The sequence below is a fragment of the Bufo bufo genome, chromosome 5 (genome assembly GCF_905171765.1).
Source record: "Bufo bufo chromosome 5, aBufBuf1.1, whole genome shotgun sequence".
In the NCBI taxonomy this organism is placed as follows: domain Eukaryota; kingdom Metazoa; phylum Chordata; class Amphibia; order Anura; family Bufonidae; genus Bufo; species Bufo bufo.
The window spans coordinates 112,140,783-112,166,755 of NC_053393.1; the positions used below are offsets into that span (position 1 = coordinate 112,140,783).

The window sequence follows — 25,973 nt, forward strand, 5'->3', positions numbered from 1 at the left end:
CCTTCCCACATATCCTGAATTTCCATTTTTTCACCATATTTCTCTTTAAAATCACCACGAATACCTCCATTCCACTGGCGCCTCCAGTTTCTCTTATCTTTCGGATTATTTAACCCTTAAGATTTGATTAACCCTTGCTTTTTTAACTTCCATTTTTCGCTGGCTCAGCAATGCCATCTTTAAACTCCCAACATCTGTTGTACCTCTGTGGAGGATGTTGCCTGGAGGTTAAATAGGAGGTTTCTTGGAGGTTCTTCTGTTATTCCAATTGGAAATGCATGAGAACACTGACAACTGGGTGTTACCGTTCCACTTGTCAAAGGCAAGTGTCCCTACACAGTCTGCCACCACCAGCACTGATTGGACGATGCAGGCACATGCTTTATTGACCAGGTACACCTAGTTGTCAATTTATTAACTTCCAAGAGGAATGAAGAGTTAATGATCCATTGATCAGTTGAAACATGCTGAAGCCCGAGTCTCACCATTAGGCCTCATGCACATGACCGTTGCCCGGCCGTGGCCGTATTGCGGCCCATAAACAGCGGGTCCACAATATGCGGGCAACAGCCGTGTGCTCCCCGCATCACAGATGCGGACCCATTCGCTTGAATGGGTCCGCAATCCGAAGCTGCAATGCGGAATGGCGGCACCGAACCCCACGGAAGCACTACGGAGTGCTTCCGTGGTGTTTCTCTCCGTGCCTCCGCACCGCAAAGATATAGAACATGTTCTATTTTTTAAGGTGCGGACGGATCACAGACCCATTCAAGTTAAATGGGTCTCGATCCGTCCTGGCCGCCGCACAGACGTTGAACGGCCGTGTGCATGAGGCCTTAATCACACGTTAAAAAGTACCTCAATTTATCTTTCATTAGTATGATGAACCCAGCAGAAAACTAAAAGAGTTGTCCCACCATTACGTCATATTCAATTTACTGATCATAAAGAATAAATCATATCTGACATATACAGTACATGCTGTTAATGGGGTTGTAGATTACTTCTATTACTAGTTGCACATATACTGGTAACTGTTCATGAATGCAGCTAATAATAGGCATTATTAAACTATTGCCACTGATGTCCGATAGTTTAATATGAATAATTCATGTTTCCGTGCAGGTCCCTTGACCTGCGCTGGGAACATGGCTGCTGATGGAGTATCCGTCCAGCAGCGGCCTCTATTCCTTTTCACTGGGGACGGACTGCGCATGTGCTAGTTTCCCCAGTCAGTCATCAATGTAAATAAATGAAGGCTGCTGATGGGACCGAATCATCCCTCAGCAGCCATGTTCCCAGCGCACTGCCGACACGCAGATTAAGGGACCTGCACATAAACATTATGCATAATAAACTACCGGACGTCAGTGCCAATAGTTAAACCATGCTTATTATTCGCTGCATGTATGTGCTGGTAACAGCACATGTGCAGCTAGTAATATACACTGACCAACCCCTTTAAAAAATGATTCAGTAAAGAGTTATGACATTGACTTATAGTATGGCGCCACCTGGTGGCCAAAAAATATAGCAATGTGCACGTTCATGTACCGAGCTGGGTGCTGGTGGTCACACATGTTGGTCACACTGGTGGTCACACAGTTGCTAGCCCCACAGACAGGAGGAGCTAATAAACAGGTCTCTTTTCCCCGCAGAAAGCTATGTCTATTAACTGCTGGGCAGTGAACGAGAAGGACTGAACATGCATGACCACCAGCACTCGCGGACCTACACATTGCTATTCACTATGAACACCGGGTGGCGCCATACTCCCATAGGTCTTCAATGGATCATTTTTTTTAAGAGCATGTAAATTGCAAATATGCTTACATTTTTATGATCTATAAGATGAATATGACAATAAAGGGAATCTGCAAGGTTTCTAAATAAAAGACTGCTGCCGTCAGTAGAAGCACTGATCTGAACGAGTCCGGCACAGAAGACACGCAGTATGCAAAGTACATACAGGGCCGGCCTTAGGTGTCCAGGCGCCCTGTGCGAGCTAACCTTGTGGCGCCCCCCCCCCCCAAAAAAAAAAAAAACAACACTGCTTGTTGCTGGCATCATGGCATAGGCTGGCTGACTATCCAACCAAGTAGTTACCAGCCCACACACCCCAAAGGCCGGTGTAATGTTATACTTCCCTACTTCGTGAGATTTCCCTACCCTCGTCACTTCCGGTCGCACCAGACATGACGTGAGGAGGTGTGCAGCGCCGCGCAGGCGCACAACGTCAGGTTAGGGAAGTTTCACAGCAGAGTGCGCATGCGCCAGGAGTCTCGCCGGCGGTTAGGGTAGGGAAAAACTATGGGCCAGTGCGCAGGCGCAGTGATCGGATGGATGTTCTCAGCTGAACACCGGCCGACACTGCGCATGCACCGGGAGCCTCACCAGCGGTTAGGGAAGGGAAAAATTACGTACGGGCCAGTGCTTTTTCCCTACCCTAACCGCTGGTGAGGCTCCCAGCGCATGCGCAGTGTCGGCCGGTGTCCTGCTGAGAACATCCATCCGATCACCGCACCTGTGCACTGGCCCATAATTTTTCCCTTCCCTAACCGCCGGCGAGGCTCCCAGCGCATGCGCACTCTGCTGTGAAATTTCCCTAACCCATCGTTGTGCGCAGTGCGCCCCCCCAATATAATAAACATTGGTGGCACAGTGCGCCCCCCCCAACACCCCAGTATAATAAACATTGGTGGCGCAGTGCGCCCCCCCAACACTCCAGTATAATAAACATTGGTGGCGCAGTGCGCCCCCCCAACACCCCAGTATAATAAACATTTGCGCAGTGCGCCCCCCCTCAATATAATAAACATTGGTGGCGCAGTGCGCCCCCCCCCCCCCAACACCCCAGTATAATAAACATTGGTGGCGCAGTGCACCCCCCCAACACCCCAGTATAATAAACATTGGCGCAGTGCGCACCCCCTCAATATAATAAACATTGGTGGCGCAGTGCGCCCCCCCCTCAATATAATAAACATTGGTGGCGCAGTGCGCCCCCCCCTCAATATAATAAACATTGGTGGCGCAGTGCGCCCCCCCCTCAATATAATAAACATTGGTGGCGCAGTGCGCCCCCCCTCAATATAATAAACATTGGTGGCGCAGTGCGCCCCCCCTCAATATAATAAACATTGGTGGCGCAGTGCGCCCCCCCTCAATATAATAAACATTGGTGGCGCAGTGGGCAGTGCCAATGAGGGTTAAAAAATAAAAAAATAATTAACTCACCTCCTCCAATTGATCGTCTTCTGTTCTTTCTTCATGACCTGTCAAAGGACCTGTGGTGACATCCCTGTGCTCATCACATGATACATCACATGATCCATCACCATGGTAATGGGTCATGTGATGAGCTCAGTGACGTCACCACAGGTCCTGAAGAAAGACCGGCAGCTACGCGATCAACTGGAGGAGGTGAGTTAATTTTTTTAAATTATTTTTTAACCCTCATTGGCACTTCCCACTGAGCCACCAATGTTTCTTATTCTGGGGGGGGGCGCACTGTGCCACCAACGTTTCTTATACTGGGGGGGGGGGGGGGGGCGCACTGAGCCACCAATTATGTTTCTTATACTGGGGTGTTTGGGGGGGGGGGGCGCACTGTGCCACCAACGTTTCTTATACAAATACAGGAGGCGGGTGCCGGAATCAAATAGCCGGCACCCGACCTCTGTGACAGGGAGCTGCGATCAGCGGCAGTTAACCCCTCAGGTACCGCACCTGAAGGGTTAACTCAACTGCAGCTGATCGCAGCTCCCGGTCACAGAGGTCGGGTGCCGGCTATTTGATTCCGGCACCCGCCTCCTGTATTTGTATTCAGGTCGCGCAGTGGCCACAGCCCCTCCCCTCCTCCTCCTGTCTCTCTTCTTATTGGCAGCGGCGGGGGCAGCAGGCAGGTCAGACAGGGGAGGGGGAGATGGAGGGGGCGCCCCGAAGGAGAACACAAGTACAGCCTCGCCTGCCGCAGATTACATTGCGAGCTGTCGGCCGCCCAGCGCCCCTGTTACTATGGCGCCCTGTGCGGCCGCACAGCCCGCACACCCCAAAGGCCGGCCCTGAGTACATAGTATTATACAAGTCACTGTAATGTTATAGGAATAGTAGTCATGTACCCCCCTGACAATCTCACCTCAGTCTTCTGCTCTGGTAGTTTCATGTTATCAAAGATCCTGAAGACAATCCTGAATAAATCCTGCCACCAGTGCTTCTCAAACGTATGGCCATAAGTCTTCATTACTTCAAACATGACGGTCAAGCCTCTGCCGATAAAAGGAACAATTACTCAATGAAAAAGATGCTTTGTAAAAAAGCTAGTCCGGTAAGAAAAAATAGCTGTGATCTACTCTATATGTAAAAAAAAATTATTACAATTTAAGGGGACCTGTCGGTAGACGTTTCACTGTATCTGCCTTCCATAAGGGTCATTATGGGGATACAATACAGAGTGTAACGTCAAGACTGTCCATGAATCAGAGGATCAATGAGTTACACTGACAGAAATACTAACACAAAGGGTCCTGTAGTCTATTGTCATAATATACTACTTTTATTAAGTCATCAGCCCAAACCCCGAGGCTGCACTACCGAGAGGTTGCGATGACAACCAGTCCAGCAGTATTGTCAGGTCGACCCCCTAATACACTGACATTCCCACATACAGATATTGTGATATTTGACTGAAGATCTGGATTCACCCAAGGTCTTTATTAGTGAAAAATGTAGGAAACTTTTGGACTCCATATTAAAGGGAATCTGTCCCCCCGACAGATAAGACCTAAGACACTGCAGGCATAACATGGTAGCTTCAGCAAGTGTACCTCTATAGGACTGATGAATGATCGGGGGGGATGTGATTCTAGTGACACGCTAATATCTCAGACAGTATCCAGGGGAATGCAATTCTAGTGACACGCTAATGTCAGACAGTAGAAAGACAAATGAACACAAAAAATACCTTTAGAACTGGAATTGCAAATACGGATTGTTACCTGGTTCTTACATCTAATTTGCATCTGTTGATGATGCAGGACAGCTCAAAGAGAATGGGGAACCATCCCCTCACCCACACCCGGTCCTCGGGTGCTACATTCATGTCATCACTGGTGTACTCCTTGAAGGCCTGCGAAGCATCAGAAATGTAACACAAAGTAAAAATGTCAACTTTGTCTTCGTTTTCCTCCACTAATGCTGTGAATATTGTAGGGGGTATGAGCCATGTGTCTTAGGGGGATCGGGCGTTTAAGCCACTAAGGGCTCTTTCACACTTGCGTTGTCCGGATCCGTCGTGCACTCCATTTGCCGGAATTACACGCCGGATCCGGAAAAACGCAAGTGAACTGAAAGCATTTGAAGACTGATCCGTCTTCAAAATGCTTTCAGTGTTACTATGGCAGCCAGGACGCTATTAAAGTCCTGGCTGCCATAGTAGTAGTGGGGAGTAGTGGGGAAGCAGTATACTTACCGTCCGTGCGGCTCCCGGGGCGCTCCAGAATGACGTCAGAGCGCCCCATGCGCATGGATGACGTGATCCATGAGCGTGGGGCGCCCTGACGTCACTCTGGAGCGCCCGGGGAGCCGCACGGACGTAAGTATACTGCTCCCCCGCTCCCCACTACACTTTATTATGGCTGCCAGGACTTTAGCGTCCTGGCAGCCATGGTAACCAATCAGAAAAAGCTAAACGTCGGATCCGGCAATGCGCCGAAACGACGTTTAGCTTAAGGCCGGATCCGGATTAATGCCTTTCAATGGGCATTAATTCCGGATCCGGCCTTGCGGCAAGTGTTCAGGATTTTTTGCCGGAGCAAAAAGCGCAGCATGCTGCGGTATTTTCTCCGGACAAAAAACGTTCCGGTCTGGAACTGAAGACATCCTGATGCATCCTGAACGGATTTCTCTCCATTCAGAATGCATTAGGATAAAACTGATCAGGATTCTTCCGGCATAGAGCCCCGACGACGGAACTCTATGCCGGAAGAAAAGAACGCAAGTGTGAAAGAGCCCTAAGATATTTAAAAGCTTGATGTACTATAGCAATCGCCAAAAGATGAAAACATATAGATACACAAGGAGGGACATTTACTAGGCATGTTGCGCCAAAAAGAATGGTGTTTTCATTTGCACCAAATACATCAACTGTTTTCTCCAGAGTTTTTACCATAAAGAATGCATCACGCCTGAAATGAGTTACAAATGTCAAAGTGGGCGGAGCTATCAAATTTGCGCATATTCAGCCTCATTTAGCACCCTCTTGTCGGCAGAAAGTGGCTCAAATTGTTGCAGACAATTAAGCCAGCTTACGTGGTGGTGTTTTGTGTAAAAAGTCCCATTTATGGATTTAAGAGGCGACTTTTTGTCAAAAAGCTACATTTATGAAAAGAGAAGCCAACTCATCGTGGGAACAAGTGATCGGTAAGTATTAAAAAAAGGATGTGTTTATTTGTATCTAATAGAAATGAGCTAAACAGCAGGGTTTGTCAGTAAATTGGCATTCAACAAAAACGTCCCAAGTCTGAGACAAAAGTTGCAAATATGTTTCAAAGTTCAGTCTGGAAGGGCTGGGTGAAATGGCTCATTTCAGTTTAAAAAAGTCACATATTAGTGCTATAGGCGTTAAAAAGTTTGGATTTAAAAAAAGTTGCGTGCGCCTTTTGATGTAAGAGGTAAAACAAATCACCACTTTTGATTTGTAATGTTAGTATTTTTTGGGCGCAAATGATGCCATTATTGATAAATGTCCCCCAGGGTGTTCCTTCAAGGCACGGCCATGTCTGTCATCCTAGGGGTATAGGTATGTAGATCTTGAGGCATGTGTATTTAGGTGTATAAATACATGGCAGTAGAACCGTAGAGTTGTCTACTGTTTGAGAGTATTGAGGGTACTGTTTGAGAGTATTGAGGGTACTGTTTGAGAGTATTGAGGGTACTGTTTGAGAGTATTGAGGGTACTGTTTGAGAGTACTGAGGGTACGGTTTGAGAGTATCGAGCACTAACTGGCAGTATTCACTGAACACTATTCATTGAGCCTAGAACAATGCTATAAATGGAGAGTCGTCCAGAATTCTAATGACATAGGATAAATGCAATAGAAGATAAGCAGCACTACAAAATCATGCCAGTAATCCTGGTACCTAATATAACAGGGATCAGCAACCTTCGGCACTCCAGCTGTGGTGAAACTACGACTCCCAGCATGCACACTTGCTTAGCTATTTTGAGAACTCCCATAGAAGTGAATGGAGCATGCTGGGAGTTGTAGTTTCAACACATCTGGAGTGCCGAAGGTTGCTGACCGCTGTAATATAAGGTCCAGTTCAGGGTGGTGCCCGCAGATGGGGTGCAGGCTAGGCGTACCTGGAAGTAGCAAATTAACGAAGGAATCTGCGGCACTCTTCCAGTGTAGAAAGTCTGGTATATATTTGCGACGTTAACTTGCGACTTGTTATGAAACGTCCCAATGTATGCTGCTGGTTAAATAAATACCAGACTTCCTACACTGGAAGAGTGCCGCAGATTCCTTCGTTAATAGGATGAATGTTACCTGTTCATTTTTATATTCCCTACCACAAATTACCCAACCAACGAGCGCTGTATAAACAGGGGATGTGCAGCTGACAAATACTACTGTATGGGGATGACTGCATTAACGCTCATTCCTCCCCCCCATAGTCACGGTTTTTCCCACACACAAACGGCACCTTACAAGCGCTGAACAGAATGCAGTATCATCGATCATCAACCGTGAGAGATTGGTTTATATATAAATGGCCACATCTTGATCTAATATACTTTTATTTGAACAATGGTGCACGTACCCCCATTATATATGTGAACATAGAAGTAAATGAAATCCAGTCCACTGCTTCTATCTGCAGCTCAACCTAATGGAAGTCTCTCCACCTCCCAATACAACTGTAAGAAATGTGCGCAGCTTTGTGAGAGGGATGAAGGTGAATTTTTCGTTCAGAGCAATCAATTCTCATAGAAAGCCTTCCACGGGAACACCATAGGATATGACCGCTCTGTTTAGAGCCCTTTGTCCCTGCACAATCCCTATGTTAGTGACAACTCCGGCGGTGACGGTATAATGCCACCACAATCTCCGCAAAAAGAGGATTTATTGCACTCAGAAACACACAGTAAAATCACTAACCCGACTCCGCATGAGTGTCGCTGGGCATTCTGGATATTGAGCGGATTTCATGTCCCTGTGGAAGGTTTTCTATGAGAATCGATTGCTCTGAACGGATATTTCATCCTCACTCCCACTCACAGAGCTGAGCCCCTCGGTATTACACACCTATGGTTAACCTGTTCCATTACACACATCAATGCTCTAATCTCATGGTCATGACTTATTCATACCTGTGGCCTGTCGGAAACGTATTTAGCACAATGGCGGATGAGACGTATGGCTTCCATGCTAGTGTCTGGGAATGCTGCATTACATGCAAACTCCGAGAGACATTTCACCGCATCTTGGAAAGAATCAATGGTGGCAGGAAAATGTTTTTCGAACACAAGAGCTGCAGGAAAGAAAAGAAATGTATATTCAATACATAAGTTTCATCACTGGAAACCTCTGACACAACATTGCTAGATTGTCGTGGGATTTTCCCTTCGCTGATGAATTCCAGCTCTATAGCCCCTGTCTGTAGCGCACAGATACGTCACAAGATATTGGTCATTTTCACTGGATTTCATCTGAACGAGCATCTACTCCTGCAATTTGGAACTTATACTCCTGTCCTTGTAAATGATTGTTCATATACTCCTAAAAGTAACTTGTCTCAACCACGTCCTACTTTGTTGGTAAGTTAGCACTCAGGTCATAACAGTATGGCGCAGGATCAGGAACGGGGGCCGCACTATCGCTTGAGGTCTTCAGCTGTATATAGCTGGCACCTTGCTCTCCCTGCCGAGATCACAGGGGACTTAAAAAAAAAAAAAAAAAAAAATGTTAAAACAAGTTGAACACATTTTTAAAATATATAAAAAACAAAACAAAAATTCTAAAAAAAAAAAAAAACTTTTCTAAAAAATTTCAAAAAGATAATATACATTAAATTCGATTAAATTATCCTATTATTTACCACCCTAAAGAAAATCCCCAAAAAGAGGTTTTCTGAGACTTTACAACTGATGACCTATCCTTTTGTAAAAACAAAAACTAAAAACTATGGTGGAATTCTTTTTTGCCCCACACTGCTGCTCATAAAAAAAACAAAAAAAAAACTGTAAAGGTTATAGAATACATTATTGGTAACCCAAACTGGTGGCATTAATTAATACAACTTGTCCCACGTAAGAAAAGCCCTCATATGGCTATGTGGCCAGAAAAGTAAAAAAGTTATGGCTTTTGAAATGCAAAGATCAGAAAACAAAACTAAAAATATTTGGGCCTTAAAGGGGTTATCCCATGACTAATGTAAAAAATGAAAATCAGACATCATATAGTACATGACAATCTCTTTCTAACACAGCTAGAACCAGCCCTGTACCTCACATGGGTCCAGAGATCTCCCCATTCAATGCTCTGCTAGATTTTTATCAAGCTGGCAGCTCAGGAGGAGTGTCTTTTCTGCTGCAACTAAGGGGGCGTGTGCATGTTCTCCCTATCACAGCTCAGGGGGCGTGTCCATGTTCTCCCTATCACAGTTCAGGAGGCAGTTGAAAGATGAAACCGAGCATGTGCGGCCATCTCAGTAAGCAGGTCAAAGCAGGTGGCGCTATACAGATATTTATAACTCCGTGGTTGCACAAAATTTTTAATTACATGCAAATACAAAAGAATTCAGATTCAGGTGCAGGTTTAAAAACTGTATAATTTTTTTTTTGGGACGACCCCTTTAAGTATTAACATGACAACAGAAGGTCAGTTGAGGGGAAGCAGTGGTCATGTGAAGAGAACATAATCACTTCTGTTCCAGTGGAACTTTTAAAAGGCGAGTTATATATTTTTTATACACCCCACCCCATCGTTGCTGTCCCCGGTCTCCATTGCTGTCCAGCAGTGATGATGTGACCACCCGCATGTCACCGTTGCAGCCAATCAATGTCTTCTGGTTGGTTGCAGTGGTCACATGAAGGATATTGCAACATCATCACTGCAGAACACAAAGACCGGTGAGAGCACTGGAGGAGTAGAGAATTTTACAAGGTTAAAAATTTCTTCTTTCTTCCCAGAGATTGTTAAAGGGTAACTGTCATGTTTTCATCAAAAAAGCAATTTTAGCATATGTTACTGCTGCAGCAGCATTATGCATAAAGCAATCTTTAGTTTCTTCACATACCACTGTTTTTCTTGAGTTTTTCCCTTAGTTATGGCTGTTTAAACATTTACAATATGAGGAGCTTCTCAAGATGGCTTCTCTGCCAGTTCTCAGAGGCCAAAACTGCTTTTCCTCACTTCCCATACACACTTGCTGTAGCCAGTAGCTCCCTGCCAACCAATCAGATTGGATTACTGAAAGACACGCCTTCTCACACTGAAGCCTAATGCAGGCATGCAGTGTGAAGGACCGCCCCTCCGACTTCTGTTTATACTAAAAGGAAGACAGACAAGCCCTAGCAACGGTCTTTAATGGGAGCAGTGGAAAGGGACAGAGGACATTAAGAAAAGCTGTTATTATAAGGTAATAACAGATCTTTTGACAATCATTGACAGACTAACTCGGTATACACTCACCTAAAGAATTATTAGGAACACCTGTTCTATTTCTCATTAATGCAATTATCTAGTCAACCAATCACATGGCAGTGGCTTCAATGCATTTAGGGGGGTGGTCCTGGTCAAGACAATCTCCTGAACTCCAAACTGAATGTCAGAATGGGAAAGAAAGGTGATTTAAGCAATTTTGAGCATGGCATGGTGGTGGTGCCAGACGGGCCGGTCTGAGTATTTCACAATCTGCTCAGTTACTGGGATTTTCACGCACAACCATTTCTAGGGTTTACAAAGAATGGTGTGAAAAGGGAAAAACATCCAGTATGCGGCAGTCCTGTGGGCAAAAATGCCTTGTGGATGCTAGAGGTCAGAGGAGAATGGGCCGACTGATTCAAGCTGATAGAAGAGCAACGTTGACTGAAATAACCACTCGTTACAACCGAGGTATGCAGCAAAGCATTTGTGAAGCCACAACACGCACAACCTTGAGGCGGATGGGCTACAACAGCAGAAGACCCCACCAGGTACCACTCATCTCCACTACAAATAGGAAAAAGAGGCTACAATTTGCACGAGCTCACCAAAATTGGACTGTTGAAGACTGGAAAAATGTTGCCTGGTCTGATGAGTCTCGATTTCTGTTGAGACATTCAAATGGTAGAGTCCGAATTTGGCGTAAACAGAATAAGAACATGTATCCATCCTCTGATGGCTACTTCCAGCAGGATAATGCACCATGTCACAAAGCTCGAATCATTTCAAATTGGTTTCTTGAACATGACAATGAGTTCACTGTACTAAAATGGCCCCCACAGTCACCAGATCTCAACCCAATAGAGCATCTTTGGGATGTGGTGGAACGGGAGCTTCGTGCCCTGGATGTGCATCCCTCAAATCTCCATCAACTGCAAGATGCTATCCTATCAATATGGGCCAACATTTCTAAAGAATGCTATCAGCACCTTGTAGAATCAATGCCACGTAGAATTAAGGCAGTTCTGAAGGCAAAAGGGGGTCCAACACCGTATTAGTATGGTGTTCCTAATAATTCTTTAGGTGAGTGTATATGCCTAGCTCTAAAAAACTAGCAAATAAAAAAATATATATGACAGTTACCCTTTAAACTGGATCTGTCATCAAATTATACTGCCTTATGTAAGGGCAGCTAGGGAAAGGTGTGCTCTCCTGTTAGTCAGTGTCCAATGCAGCCGACTGTCAATCACTGAAGGAATGGGGGGAGCACTCTGTTCATTAATTAAAGTGAATCTCCAGCTTTTACTAAATTTAGGAGATGGTACACAAAATGAATTATCTTTTTATTGCATTGTAATTGACCTTAAATTAAAAAAAAAAAAATCAGGACTTGCCAAGGAGATAACACCAGCAAGCTAATTTACATCCACAGAGAGATCCATGCAATCAGTCCGTGCTCCAGCATCGTTTCCTCGCCTGCAGACACCGTTCTGCTTACCAGAATACGGTCTTTTAGCTAGCCTACTACATAAATGAGATTAGTACATCCATACTTGGACTTTTACTTATCTCACCTGTAGAGATAGTGGTACGTGGTCAATAGAGTGCGCTCTGCATCAGGGAGCTTCATCTACTGACCTAAATAATATTATACCAACTACCTACCGTACATGAGGTGGATGAGCCGCAGTGATTGACAGTGAGGGGAGAGCATAGGGGAAGGCAAGGAATGAAGCTGTGTCTATAATGAGACACAGGAGGGATGGCGCCAGCAGGCGCAGAAATGCTGTAATAGGCAGATTTAATGAAAAAATATACATATATTAAGACATTCACTTTTAAAGGGAATGTGTCTCGGAAAATAACCAATTGTTCAAATCAAGTTTTTACATTAAACATACTTCTTGATGTTATTTTTTACCGTATTTTTCGGACTATAAGACACATCCAGGGATTAGAGGAAGAAAATTAGAAAAAATGTTTTTCATCACACCTCAGATCAGACCCAAAAATCAGACCCCCAAGCTCTATTAGCCTCAGCTCAGACTCCCCCCATCAGCCTCAGCTCAGACTCCCCCCATCAGCCTCAGCTCAGACTCCCCCCATCAGCCTCAGCTCAGACTCCCCCCATCAGCCTCAGCTCAGACTCCCCCCCATCAGCCTCAGCTCAGACTCCCCCCCATCAGCCTCAGCTCAGACCCCCCCCCCCCCCCAGCCTCAGCTCAGACCCCCCCCCCCCCATCAGCCTCAGCTCAGACCCCCCCCCCATCAGCCTCAGCTCAGACTCCCCCCCCATCAGCCTCAGCTCAGACTCCCCCCATCAGCCTCAGCTCAGACTCCCCCCATCAGCCTCAGCTCAGACTCCCCCCCCATCAGCCTCAGCTCAGACTCCCCCCCATCAGCCTCAGCTCAGACTCCCCCCATCAGAATGAAAAAGATTGAAAAACCCTGATGTGTAATCATCAATTTTCAGCAGTCATGTCATTATCATCACAGGCAGGATTACAAGGAAAGAGAACACATATATAGAGAACGCTGGATCCACCGTTCACAATAAGTGGTTTCACAGCTTATCTTCTCCCATACCCTGCTCAATGACCTCTGCACAGATCAGACATCCCCTTACAAAAACTCTCCCTTGGAAGTCAATGAACATCTCCAGTTTAATGTGTCTATGGTCCATGGGGGCACATGTGTAAATGTTCTTAACTGCAGCTCAGGCAAGATGGCGCCCCCATAATGAGGCATAATGAACAACTGCAGTCAAAAAATAAAAGCAGATTATAAACATAGGGGGGTGATGGCTTTAACGCTCCAGTGAAATGGCATAAAAACAGTGTCACTGTAGTAAATGCAAATGTTCCATCCACAGAGCAGATACTCACTGACTATGTGCCCAGTGGTCTGAAAGGCGAGCTCTACTATGCTCTCATCCTGGTCTGATGCAGCCAAGTGAAAAACTGAGAATATGTTCTTCCAGCCTGAGCGAATGTTAGCAGCTTGGGAATTCACCATCTGTGCAATGCAGCGGACCACCATGTCCCGAATGGTTGGTGACCTTAATAAAGAGAACACAAGAACATGAGAGCGCTGCTTCTGCCATGGAATATACAGAATCCGTATGGGAATGACTATTTGTGCAGTACAATAAAAAATGCACAACTTATTCTATAATATTCTGACCCCGTGGTGGCGCTTTGAGTAACTTTACCAGTTTGTAGTGTTTCATACAGAGGCTGTATGAGGGTACATTCACACGACCAAAATATAGAACATGTCCTATACGTGAAGCCAATGGGTCCGCAAAAAATTGCAAATGTCATACAGACGGTATCTATACTGGTTTTGCAGACTGCAAAATGCAGGCAGTGGTGTGAATGTACCCTTATTCTATGTAACATCGAAGACCTTCTGCATTGACCCACTGAATGCGGAGCCCGGGGGCATATATAGTCGCGCATTCATTGTTAGATTCAGGCATGCGGTTGATTGCGCCAATATAAACTTACTGGAAAAGAGAACTTTACTCCACTGGGCTATATGACTCAAATGCAGATATTACAACCCCTCAATGACAAATGATGGAGCAATGTACGACATTAATCCACTGGGTTATTACAGCCCCAAGCTATATGCTAAATGAGGGCGTATGGATGTGACTGGGGGTCCCCTCGGCCAACACTGCCCCTCCATTAGCTCAGTGGAGAGGGGATGAAAAAAAACACATTGGTGAAATACAATACATGGGAAATGAGGACCTGTTGGCTGCCGACCAAGGGTGACCATGAGGGTCTCCGGCAGCCGGATAGGATCACTATTGGGGGAACCAATGCAACGACAACACTAGGTATCAAACAAAGGCAGACACATGGCACACTCACCTATTTCTCTTCATAATGTGCTCAAATGGCCTTAAGAAATCTTTCTGGAAACGGAAATTTGCAAGCTCCCCTTTTTCTAAAAATTTCATAGAAAGCTGCCTTAGGGAATCGACTGCAAAGATGGCAACATCCTCGTTAGGATTGCAACCAACCTGAGAAAGAGAAAATACAGTAAGGTCTGTTCTCTAGGGCTGGACTATACTGTAGTTCTAGCAAGTACAATGTGACAGCACACAAGAAGCTGCTGCTGCCACCAGAGGGCGCAGCGTGGTAGTAACACGGCACAGTCTGGAGGCTGCAGCAGGAAATGCAGAACTTTATGTGTGACGAAATCCACGGCAGAAAACGTTGTGCTGTGGTTTCTGCCGTGGGTTTTCAAGTTTACATATTATTAACAATCTTACCTTGTTAAAATGATCTCCGATGACCTCCCATATCCTGGACCATTGGAGTCTGATACGACCCATGTTGTAGTAAGATATCTCTACAATTTTCTGTAAGCTAAACATCCGTGGGTGTGTGGGGGACACCAGTTCATCCATTGAAACTGCACAAAGCCAGCGCACAAAATCCACTGCAAGCACAGAATGGGTTCAATTTAATGAATATACAGCAACCCAAACTATGAAAAGATATAAAGGTGAAAGCAAGAGACAGGACCAGGGTGAAACATTGGAGTAAAAATCACCGGGATTCTTGGTTATGGGCATGAATGTTTACCTATAGCATTTCCATCCAGCCTTGTAGATCCAGTGAATATCCTGCAAAAGATTTATTGGATGTTACACTCGTAATTGTAGTTAAATATCAAATAAAATAAAAATCAACTAAAACAAAGCTTGCCTTCCTTCTAGTGACTGTGCCAACTTCTGGTAATGCAGAATAACCCCCTTTCTGGAAGAAGACTGCTTTCATCTGGAAAGGGAGTTCTTCTGCATCACAATTCTGCATATAAACCTATTATGGAAGCGCATTATTAGCAATTTCCCAAATTATCTGTAATATCGGATTCATTTTTTTTGCTCAGTGGGTGCAATTCAACGAGGAATCAGAAAAGTCCTCTAGTGCTGTAAGTAGAATACTGTGAAGGTCAATCATCGCATTGCAATAGCGACGTGTCTTCTCCATTCTCAGAATTTCCCAAGAGGTGTTGCCATGGGGGCTTAAAGGGCATCTGTCAGCAGATTGGTACCTATGAGACTGGCTGACCTGTTACATGTGCACTTGGCAGCTGAAGGCCTCCGAGTTGGTCTTATGGTCATATGTGCCCGCATTGCTGAGAAAAATGAGGTTTTAATATATGCAAATGAGCCTCTAGGGGCAATGGGCTCAGCTCTCTCTGCAATGGCGACTCCCCAGTTGCTCCTAGAGGCTCATTTGCATATATTAAAACCTCATTTTTCTCAGCAATGCGGGCACATATGACCATAAGACCAACTCAGAGGCCTTCAGCTGCCAAGCGCCCATGTAACAGGTCAGCCAGTCTCATAGGTACAAATCTGCCGACAGCTGCCCTTTAATATTCTATTCTTACATGAATTGCTTCTCGTCTTATAGAGTGATTTCAGGATTGCTGAGAATACAGTTCGCTGATATAAGGTGGGTTAAAAGGGATGTTCATCTTGGACATTGGGGTCATATCGCTAGGATATGCCCCTAATATCTAATACATGTCGGTCCCACCTCTGAGACCAGCACCTATCCTTAGAAGGGAGACCGCAAAGTGACGGAGGGCACACTTTCCATGAATTTCTAGGAGACTGGGTCGGCTATTTCTGTAAGCCCCAAAGAAGTGAGTGGAGACGTAGCTGCGCTTGCGCGGTGCGCGCTGCTTAGCTATTTTCGGAAGTCCCATACAAATGAATGGAGGGCGGCCGCGCGTACGCCTTCCTGCACTTTGAGGCCTCTGTTCTAAGGGTAGGTGCGGGTCTCAGAGGTGGGACACGCACCTATCAGACATAGGGGGGCATATCCTAGCAATATGACCTCAATGTCCCAGATGGGACAACACTTTTAAAGGTAGAACTTTATGTACCGTAAATAGTTTGTCATGAAATTCATCTTTTTATAAGTGATGGCCTGGGATAACCTACTACAAACACCATACAGTACTTCCAAAGAACCTTTGGAAAGCATGCAGACCCAAGCAAAGGGTCAAGTTATTAGCACTGATTTTCTATTAAGCTGAAATCATTTGGAATCAAATGAATCATTAAAAGGCAGGAAAGCTTGACCCCCTCTTTTGCTGCCATGTCATGCAGATAATCTTCTCTGCCTCTACGGGCCCGGCCGCCGCGTCTCCACCACGAGCTGCTCTCCGACAGGTCGAGGAAGTGTTGTTTGGTGACGCTTAGCCTTTTACTGACACACTTACACAGTGTTCCTGCTAGCACGTGCTCAACCATCTGGAAAATTCCATCTTGATGAAAGATTCATTTGTGATAAATATTACAGGAAAAGCGGCAATAAGGCTCCCGACTTCAGGGGGTAATGGAAAGGGCATGCAGAAATAATGGGAACAGCTCATTTAGGATTTGCAATTTAGAGCCGGGTAGTGACACTGATGTCTTATGTCATGGCTTCATTTACTCACTTTCTACCTCTTCATCATTACAGCCGCAGCAACACAAACGGTTACCATTAGTCTCTACCGTTAGAGGATGCTAAACAATGTTATACCAGTCACATATACCCAGGATGGCCTACTCTTAAAGGGGTACCTCCCCATTCATTGCTCCAATTGTTCTGCTAGATTTCTTTTTGCTGCAGCTGAAGGGGCATGTCCTTTCTGCTGCAGTTCTTTCCCTATAACTGCAGCATCATCTAACAGGACATATGGCTGGTGTGGCAGTTGAAGATTTAGGTTGGGTTCACACATTGATTAGCTGTGGATTTGTCATTGCAGATTTTTGTGCGGCAAATCCGCGGTGTTTGTACAGTACCAGCAAAGTGGATCGGATTTTCAGAACTTTCATCCACATGATGCATTAAAAAAATGCAGCAGAAAAGCTGCGGTTTGGCAGATTCTAAACCTGTAGCATGTCAATTCATACTGCGGATTTCACCCTTTTCAATGCAAAGAATGAAATTTCTGCAACAAAATCCGCAGCGTGTGCATGCATCCTGTGGTGGAGAAGCAGAAACGCTGCAGATTGTCTGCTGCTCATCAGTCACTTGTAAACCCAGCCTTAAACTGAGCACGTGCAACCACCTTAGCTAGATGGGCAGAGAAGTCAGGAAAAGAACAAACAGCAGGTGGCGCCATAAAGAAAGATTTTTTGGGAATAGCTCAGTGGCTATACTAAAGGTTTAATTACATGCAATTATACAATTATATAGATCAGGTGCTGGTTGGAAAAATGTAGAATATTTTTCATGGCACAGCCCAGTTAATGGTGACTTCTAAAAATGGATAAAATTATCATTTTTTCCTACTATCCTTGAGCTGTGGCAGGTATAACGACTCAGTCTCCTTCAAGTAAAATTACAACTACTTTTAAGAGGACCTGTCCACAAGATGAACGCTATTAAACTATGCATACTCCTCGGTGCACATCTGTTGCTCTGCTGTCCGAAGTTTGCCATGCTCCCTCCCTTTGACTAACAGGGCCAGGGATTATCATTGCGAGCACCAATTCACTCTGCTGCTAAGGGCTCATGCACACAAACATATTTTCTCTCCATGTCCGTTCCGTTTTTTTTTTTGTGGAACGTATGTGGAACCATTCATTTCAATAGATCCGCAAAAAAAAAAAAAAAAGTTACTCTGAGTGCATTCTTTTTCCATATGTCCCATCTGCAAAAAAATAGAACATGTCCTATTATTGTCCGCATAATGGACAAGGATAGGACTGTTCTATTAGGGGCCGGCTGCTCCGTTCCAGAAAATACGGAAAGCACACGGACGTCATCCGTATTTTTGTGGACTGAAAAATACATACGGTTGTGTGCATGAGCCCTAAGCCAGGCAAACCCCTTTAAGTGCAAGACTGCCTGTAGTAGAGGCAACTGCGAGCGAGAATTCTGAGCGGGTGCAATGCGTGATGCGAACGCATTGTGCCCGCACGGAATCCAGACCCATTCATTTCAATGGGTCTGTGTACATGAGCAGTGGTTTTCACGCATCCCTTTTGCGTTGCGTGAAAAATTGCAGCATGTTCTATATTCTGCGATTTTCACGCTGGCCCCATAGAAGTGAATGGGGCTGCGTGAAAATCGCATTGCATCCGCAAGCCAGTGCAGATGCAATGCGATTTTCACAGATGGTTGCTAAGAGATGTTGTTTGTAAACATTCAGTTTTTTTATCACGCGCGTGCAAAACGCAGTAAATCGCATTGAACCTGCGCGACAAAAACTGAACAACTGAACGCGATTGCAAACAAAACTGAATAGCTTTGTTTGTAAAATTGCGCAGTTTTCACTGAACGCATCTGCAACACATCAGGACACGCTCGTCTGCATGGGGCCTTAGGGCGCAGCCACACTTTCAGATTTCTGGATGCTGTTTCGGAAGCCAAAACCTGGAGCGAGTTCAAAAAAAGAGGAGACGTAGTATCTGTCCTTTCTACATTCTCTCCTTTTATGATCCACTCCTGATTTTGACTTCTAGAAACTGCATCAGGAAACCTGACCGTGTGGCCGTACAAGGACTAAATAATAAAGTGAACCAGGAGTCGGGAGAGCCGTCTGCCAACTGCACATCCAAGCTCAGACAATGTTCATATCCGTCTAGTGAATTCCATTAGAAAAGGAAACTACGGCGCAATGCTGGATCGGTCACGTAATGGACACCAACGGCACCTGACGTAAAGTATCTATAGAAGAAGAGTGCTGCATGCTGCAATATATGACAGAATGTTTAACAATGCCAGAGGAAAACCATACCTGTCGACGGCCACCACAACACTCTGAGAGCTGGTCTCCCCTATAGACTCCTGTATACTTGCCATCTGCTTCCAGTCAACATTGCCTCCAACTTTTAAAATAGAGAAGAAAATGATCAATGACATCAAAGCAGATGTTCAGCTCAAACTGCTGCATCCTAAACGGGCAAACGCTCACCTAGGCCAAGACTGACAAACTCATCTGAGGCCTGGTCTTTGGTTCCAGTAAATGACCCTTCCTTATTCCTCACTGTCCCCGAGATATACCGCGGCTTCACTCCAGTGCCTATTAACTGCGCAAGCTCAAGCTGGCTGATGCACTTCAAAATCTGTGAGGGAAAATGGAAGATGTTGGTAGAAACAGACCTTGAATGGTTTCTTGATGTCTCCTCTGTGATTAGCAGTGTGGGCTTTTAGCTTTTTGGGTGTTCTTTTTTAGGAGCTGAATAGTCCTTGAATATCAGTATCTCCTATAGCCACCTTACCAATCTCCCACTGCTCCTGCGCCCATGTTTCCCTGCTCCTCCGCCAGTCTCTGTTCACCGGGAACATGACCTGATGTGTTGATACGTCATGTGACCTGTGACCACTGCAGTCCGTCAACGGTCTAAGTGGCATCATCAACATGTCATTGTTACAGTCAGTCAGTGGCAGGAGCAGGGAAGTGCCGCTACATGAGTGGCAGGTGAATGGGAAGGCGAGTGGTAGCTCTGTAAGATGTTTGGAAACATTTCATGTTGCGCTGGGGTCAGACCCTCTACGGATGTTATTCCTGGTGTAGTGCGTGAGAAGGTGCGGTGCGGACACATGGACTGTCTCTGACTACCTTAGGTCATGTTATAAGAATACGTCTGGAATCCATGCAGTCTCAAAGAAAAGCAGTACAGTATTTTTTCAGTATATCTTTCACACTGATCCCAGGGCCCGGAAAGCTACATGTAAGGGTACGACCACACAGCGTGGTCATGAACCCTTAGAGGTGTGGTCAGGTTGCGGTCGAGTACTGCCTCTTATTTAGCCAACAAAGACGGCACTGTACAGTTGTTCCGTTAATGGCCGTGTGGCTGACTGGCTATACAGTGTGGGCTTCATTAGTTAAATTAGAGCCAGCTGTGTGTTAACTGGCTGCGCAGTACTCGACTGCAGCACTGGCGCGCCCCAAACGGCTCACGACTGCACCATGTAGTGGTACCCGAAGGGTACTTTCACACTAGTGTTTTTGTTTTCCGGTATTGAGTTCCGTCACCGGAGCTCAATACCAGAAAAAACTGATCAGTTTTATCCTAATGCATTCTGAATGGACAGCATTCCGTTCAGGATGCATCAGGACGTCTTCAGTTCAGTCCCTCTTACGTTTTTTGGACGGAGAAAATACCACAGCATGCTGCAGTTTTCTCCCCGGCCAAAAATACTGAACACTTGCCGGAATGCCAGATCCGGCATTAATTTACATTGACGTGTATTAGTGGCGGATCCGGCATTAAGTGTTCCGGAAAAAACCGGATCCAGCTTTCCCATTGGTCGGATCCGTTTTTTCTGGATGACAACGGAGAGACGGATCCGGTATTTCAATGCATTTGTCAGACGGATACGCATCCGGATCCGTCTGACAAACGCCATCAGTTTGTGTCCGTACTGACGGTTCTGGCAGACAGTTCCTGCGACGGAACGGCCTGCCAGAATCCTCTGCCGCAAGTGTGAAAATACCCTAAGAGCCAACTTCGGCCAAACCCTTACGTGTATGTGTAAGACGTACTCTAATAAAACCCTCTGTGGGGTCTAAAAAGCTCAGACCTTGGAACTCTAAGTAATCAGGTACCTCATGCCAGGAACTCCCTAAGTAGTTTCCATCTGTATGAGCCACGGTGATGAGGGTTTTGATGGTATCTATGTTCTTCTGTTTCATCTCCGTAATTCCAGAGCTGACGGTTAATAATGTAAACCTCGCTAAGGCCTGTACATAGGCATCGCGCTCCAGCTGGAAGGTAGACAAAGTACACAACATATTAGAGAAATGTGCAAACAACCCCATCACTTTATCATCATGGTTGGGTGGTGGGACAGGAGATACAGTACTACAGAAGGCAACCGCCGGTCCACAGTTACTGCATACATCATTATGGCGATATTACAGGGCTGCAGTCACAGTCTCACACGACATTCACATGCCAGTACTTTGTAAGCCAAAGAGGTAGAGGTGCAAATCTTTCCAAAATACCTTGTCTGGGATTATAGTCCATCCCTGATTTTGGCTTACAAGCCTGCTGACTGTTTCCAGAATTGTGAATGCAGCTCTGACCGTGCAGGAGGTAACCAAGGGTCAGTATTGGATAAGTAAAGCGTCCGGCTCTGTAGGACTACAAAGTGATACCCTATCCTTATCATCTACATAAGACTGGTAGGCATTCAGCTCTGGGCACCCAGTCGATCAGCTGACAGAAGGGGGCGCAGAACGCCAGCAAGCATGGCATCCTCTTCTAGGATTAGATTGTTCTGTATTTTTGGCAGTGGTTTTGTGAGATATTGCAGATGTGCCTTCAGGTGAATGGTACAGAGCTCTAATAAAAGGCACAGCTATTGTTAAAAGTATAGACAGAGCCTGGTAGACATAGGAAGCAGCCCCTTCAGTCAGCTCATCGGTGGTGGTGTCACCAATCTGATATCGATGACCTATTGTAAGGACAGACCATTAATATTACAGGCCTCGAGAATTAGGCCACGTTCCTTCCATGCTAAGCCATATAGCTTTCCTATTAAGCCATCTTCCCTTGGCGAGTTAGCACACTGTGTGCTGTCTGCATCCATTCCTGCCCCATACAGAATGAATGGGTCCGCACCTGGATGCAAACCCATTATTACGGACGTGTGAATGGAGCCTTATTTACACTACCTTAATAGATCTGCTCCACTGACTTCTATGGGACAATGTTATAGGAATTCTCAATGACCTGTGCAGAGGTCACTGGGCTGAGACAGTGTGTCCATCATGGCCCATGTTATCTGCCACCAGCTCTATAATCAATGTTACCTTCCATTGTAATCTTGCCTGTGATAATGAGATGACTGCTGAAAAGTGATTTTTAAAGAATAAAGGCAGGAACAATACACAGTCGAGCTTCCTACAACCGCTCTTTGCTTGGCTCATTGCTCCTTCTCCTAGCATTGCACATTTATCGTACCCTGCTTGTCCTTCATGACCTGTGTGCTCAACAATTTACTAATTCTATAGAGAGTTTCTGGTCCAGTTTGGAGGCTCTAAACTAATTACACTTCATCCACATCCTGTAAATGCCTTAGGGTAATGACAGAAAATGAGATCTAAAATAAAACTAGACCCGAAATAGCTTCCTGACAGCTTCTGGATGACTTGCTATCTGCTCTATCTATGGGCAAAATGAGAATTGTGCATTTTATATTAAACAATGAATGACACGGTTTCATCCATGTACGAATAATATGTGTGAAGATATTCATTTATAGCAGGTAGCATTTGGGACTGGAGTCTGTATCGACCTAAGAGAGTAACTCATGTGGTCTTTTACAGGTAATACTTTATACTGCCATCCATCATTTGGCCAGCTTTAAAAAAAATAAAAAATAAAAATTGTGCAACACTTGCAAAACTAAAGCCAAAAAACTGACGAGACATACAGCTTAGGCTACTTTCACACTTGCGTTTGGGGTTCTGCTTGTGAGTTCCGTTTGAAGGCTCTCACAAGTGGCCCCGAACTGATCCGTACAGCCCCAATGCATTCTGAGTGGATAAGAATCCGCTCAGAATGCATCAGTCTGGCTCCGTTTCGCCTCCATTCCGCTCAGGAGGCGGACACCCGAACGCAGCTTGCAGCGTTTGTGTCCGCCTGGCCGTGCGGAGCCAAACGGATTCTCCAATCCGATGGTATATTTTAACTTGAAGCGTCCCCATCACCATGGGAACGCCTCTATGTTAGAATATACCATCGGATTTGAGTTAGATGGTGAAACTCAGATCCGACAGTATATTCTAACACAGAGGCGTTCCCATAGTTAGAATATACTGAGAACTGTGGACATAACTGCCCCCTGCTGCCTGGCAGCACCTGATCTCTTACAGGGGACTGGGATCCGCACAATTAACCCCTCAGGTGCCGCACCTGAGGGGTTAATTGTGCGTATCATAGCCCCCTGTAAGAGATCAGGTGCTGCCAGGCAGCAGGGGCCAGACCCCCCCTCCCTCCCCAGTATTATATTCATTGGTGACCAGTGCGGCCCCCCTCCCTCCCCAGTATTATATTCATTGGTGGCCAGTGTGGCCCCCCTCCCTCCCTCCCCAGTATTCTATTCATTGGTGGCCAGTGCGGCCCCCCCCTCCCTCCCCAGTATTATATTCATTGGTGGCCAGTGCGGCCTCCCCATTGGTGGCAGCGGAGAGTTCCGATCCGAGTCCCAGTTTAATCACTGGGGCTCCGATCGGTTACCATGGCAGCCAAGACGCTACTGCAGTCCTGGCTGCCATGGTTACTTTAGCAATTTTAGAAGCATTATACTTACCTGCGCTGTCTGTGACCGGCCGGGCGCTCCATGCTGCACTGGCCACCAATGAATATAATACTGGGGAGGGTAGGAGGGGGGCCACACTGGCCACCAATGAATTTAAAACTGGGGAGGGAGGTGGGTCTGGCCCCTGCTGCCTGGCAGCACCTGATCTCTTACAGGGGGCTATGATACGCAAAATTAACCCCTCAGGTGCGGCACCTGAGGGGTTAATTGTGCGGATCACAGCCCCCTGTAAGAGATTGGGTGCTGCCAGGCAGCAGGGGGCAGTTATGTACACAGTTCTTTTAGTATATTCTAACTTGAAGCGTCCCCATCACCATGGGAACGCCTCTGTGTTAGAATATACTGTCGGATCTGAGTTTTCACGATGTGAAAACTCAGATCTGAAAAAACAGTTATGCAGACGGATCTGTTCTGAACGGATGCAAGCGTTTGCATTATAGGTGCGGATCCGTCTGTGCAGATACCAGACTGATCCGCACCGAACGCAGTGTGAAAGTAGCCTTAGATGCCATCTTTTAGAAAGACACGGCAAACTTCTAACTTTTGTCCCTCCTTGGGTAGGTGGCTGTCTTGGAAATATTCTGACCCAGTTGTCCAGTCATCACAATTTGACTCTTGTCAAAGCCACTCAGGTCCTGTCCTTATTTTTCCAGTTTCCAAGACATCAACTTCAGTAAGTGACTGTTCACTCGCTGCCTAATATATTCTAACCCTTGGCAGGTGCCACTGTCTATGTCTCTATGTCATCCATTTCACCTGTCAGTGCTTTTAATGTGACGCCTATACACACACACACTAATATATATATATATATATTATATATATATAAACACACACTGTATCCTACCTAATAAAAGCCCAGTGTGCCTGCGCCGTGTGTCCGTTCATGTGGTGATTATCTATTAATCCAATAAAAACACTGCTCACCACACGCCGCACAGACCGCCCACAGCAGCGCGCCGTCGGCCAATAAAAACATGGCGCACCAGACGCCGCATGGACCGCCCACACCAGCATATGCCTGCTATCTGTACCCTGGATTGCATGGCATGGGAGTGTACAGAGATAGGGTGCGCTCCCATTCACGTAGCTGGGCCGATAGCAGGCAAGAGGAGCTCATTGTCCCATGAAACAATAAGGAATTCTGTGTGCAGGCCACTGTTCAGGGCGCTGTTTCACTTCTGTGATGGCATGGAGGCACTGGGGGAGGGGGACATGGCAATGGATGGCATAGAGGCACTGGGGGAGGGGGACATGGCAATGGATGGTATGGAGGCACTGGGGGAGGGGGACATGGCAATGGATGGTATGGAGGCACTGGGGGAGGGGGACATGGCAATGGATGGCATGGAGGCACTGGGGGAGGGGGACATGGCAATGGATGGCATGGAGGGGCAGAAGGCACTGGGGGAGTGGAGGACATGGCATGGAGGGGCTGATATGATGGCACTGGGGGAGTGGGGGACATGGCATGGAGGGGCTGATCTGATAGCAATGGGGGACATCACATGGCAATGGATGGCATGAAGGCACTGGGGGAGTGGGGGACATGGCAATGGATAGCATAGAGGGGGTGATGGCACTGGGGGAACGGATCTGAAGGCACTGGGGGAACGAAGCTGAAGGCACTGGGGGAACGAAGCTGAAGGCACTGGAGCTGATGGCACTGGGGGATAGTGGAGCTGATGGCACTGGGGGATAGTGGAGCTGATGGCACTGGGGGATAGTGGAGCTGATGGCACTGGGGGATAGTGGAGCTGATGGCACTGGGGGATAGTGGAGCTGATGGCACTGGGGGATAGTGGAGCTGATGGCACTGGGGGATAGTGGAGCTGATGGCACTGGGGGATAGTGGAGCTGATGACACTGGGGGATAGTGGAGCTGATGACACTGGGGGATAGTGGAGCTGATGACACTGGGGGATAGTGGAGCTGATGACACTGGGGGATAGTGGAGCTGATGACACTGGGGGATAGTGGAGCTGATGACACTGGGGGATAGTGGAGCTGATGACACTGG

General features: G+C 46.2%; 1 protein-coding gene across 2 annotated transcripts in view; it reads right to left on the reverse strand.

Annotated features, from left to right (window-relative positions):
* ARFGEF1 (ADP ribosylation factor guanine nucleotide exchange factor 1) overlaps positions 1–25,973 on the reverse strand; it is a 157,557-nt gene that overhangs the window by 19,966 nt on the left and 111,618 nt on the right. For both annotated transcript variants that reach the window (XM_040434499.1, XM_040434500.1), the window contains exons 21-30: positions 21,234–21,392; positions 19,593–19,743; positions 19,416–19,506; positions 15,251–15,291; positions 14,935–15,104; positions 14,531–14,682; positions 13,535–13,707; positions 8,375–8,535; positions 4,998–5,128; positions 4,139–4,268 (exon numbers count right to left, since the gene is read on the reverse strand). In XM_040434499.1, coding sequence (XP_040290433.1) covers positions 4,139–4,268; positions 4,998–5,128; positions 8,375–8,535; positions 13,535–13,707; positions 14,531–14,682; positions 14,935–15,104; positions 15,251–15,291; positions 19,416–19,506; positions 19,593–19,743; positions 21,234–21,392 — 1,359 coding nt within the window. The remainder of the gene's footprint in view (positions 1–4,138; positions 4,269–4,997; positions 5,129–8,374; positions 8,536–13,534; positions 13,708–14,530; positions 14,683–14,934; positions 15,105–15,250; positions 15,292–19,415; positions 19,507–19,592; positions 19,744–21,233; positions 21,393–25,973) is intronic.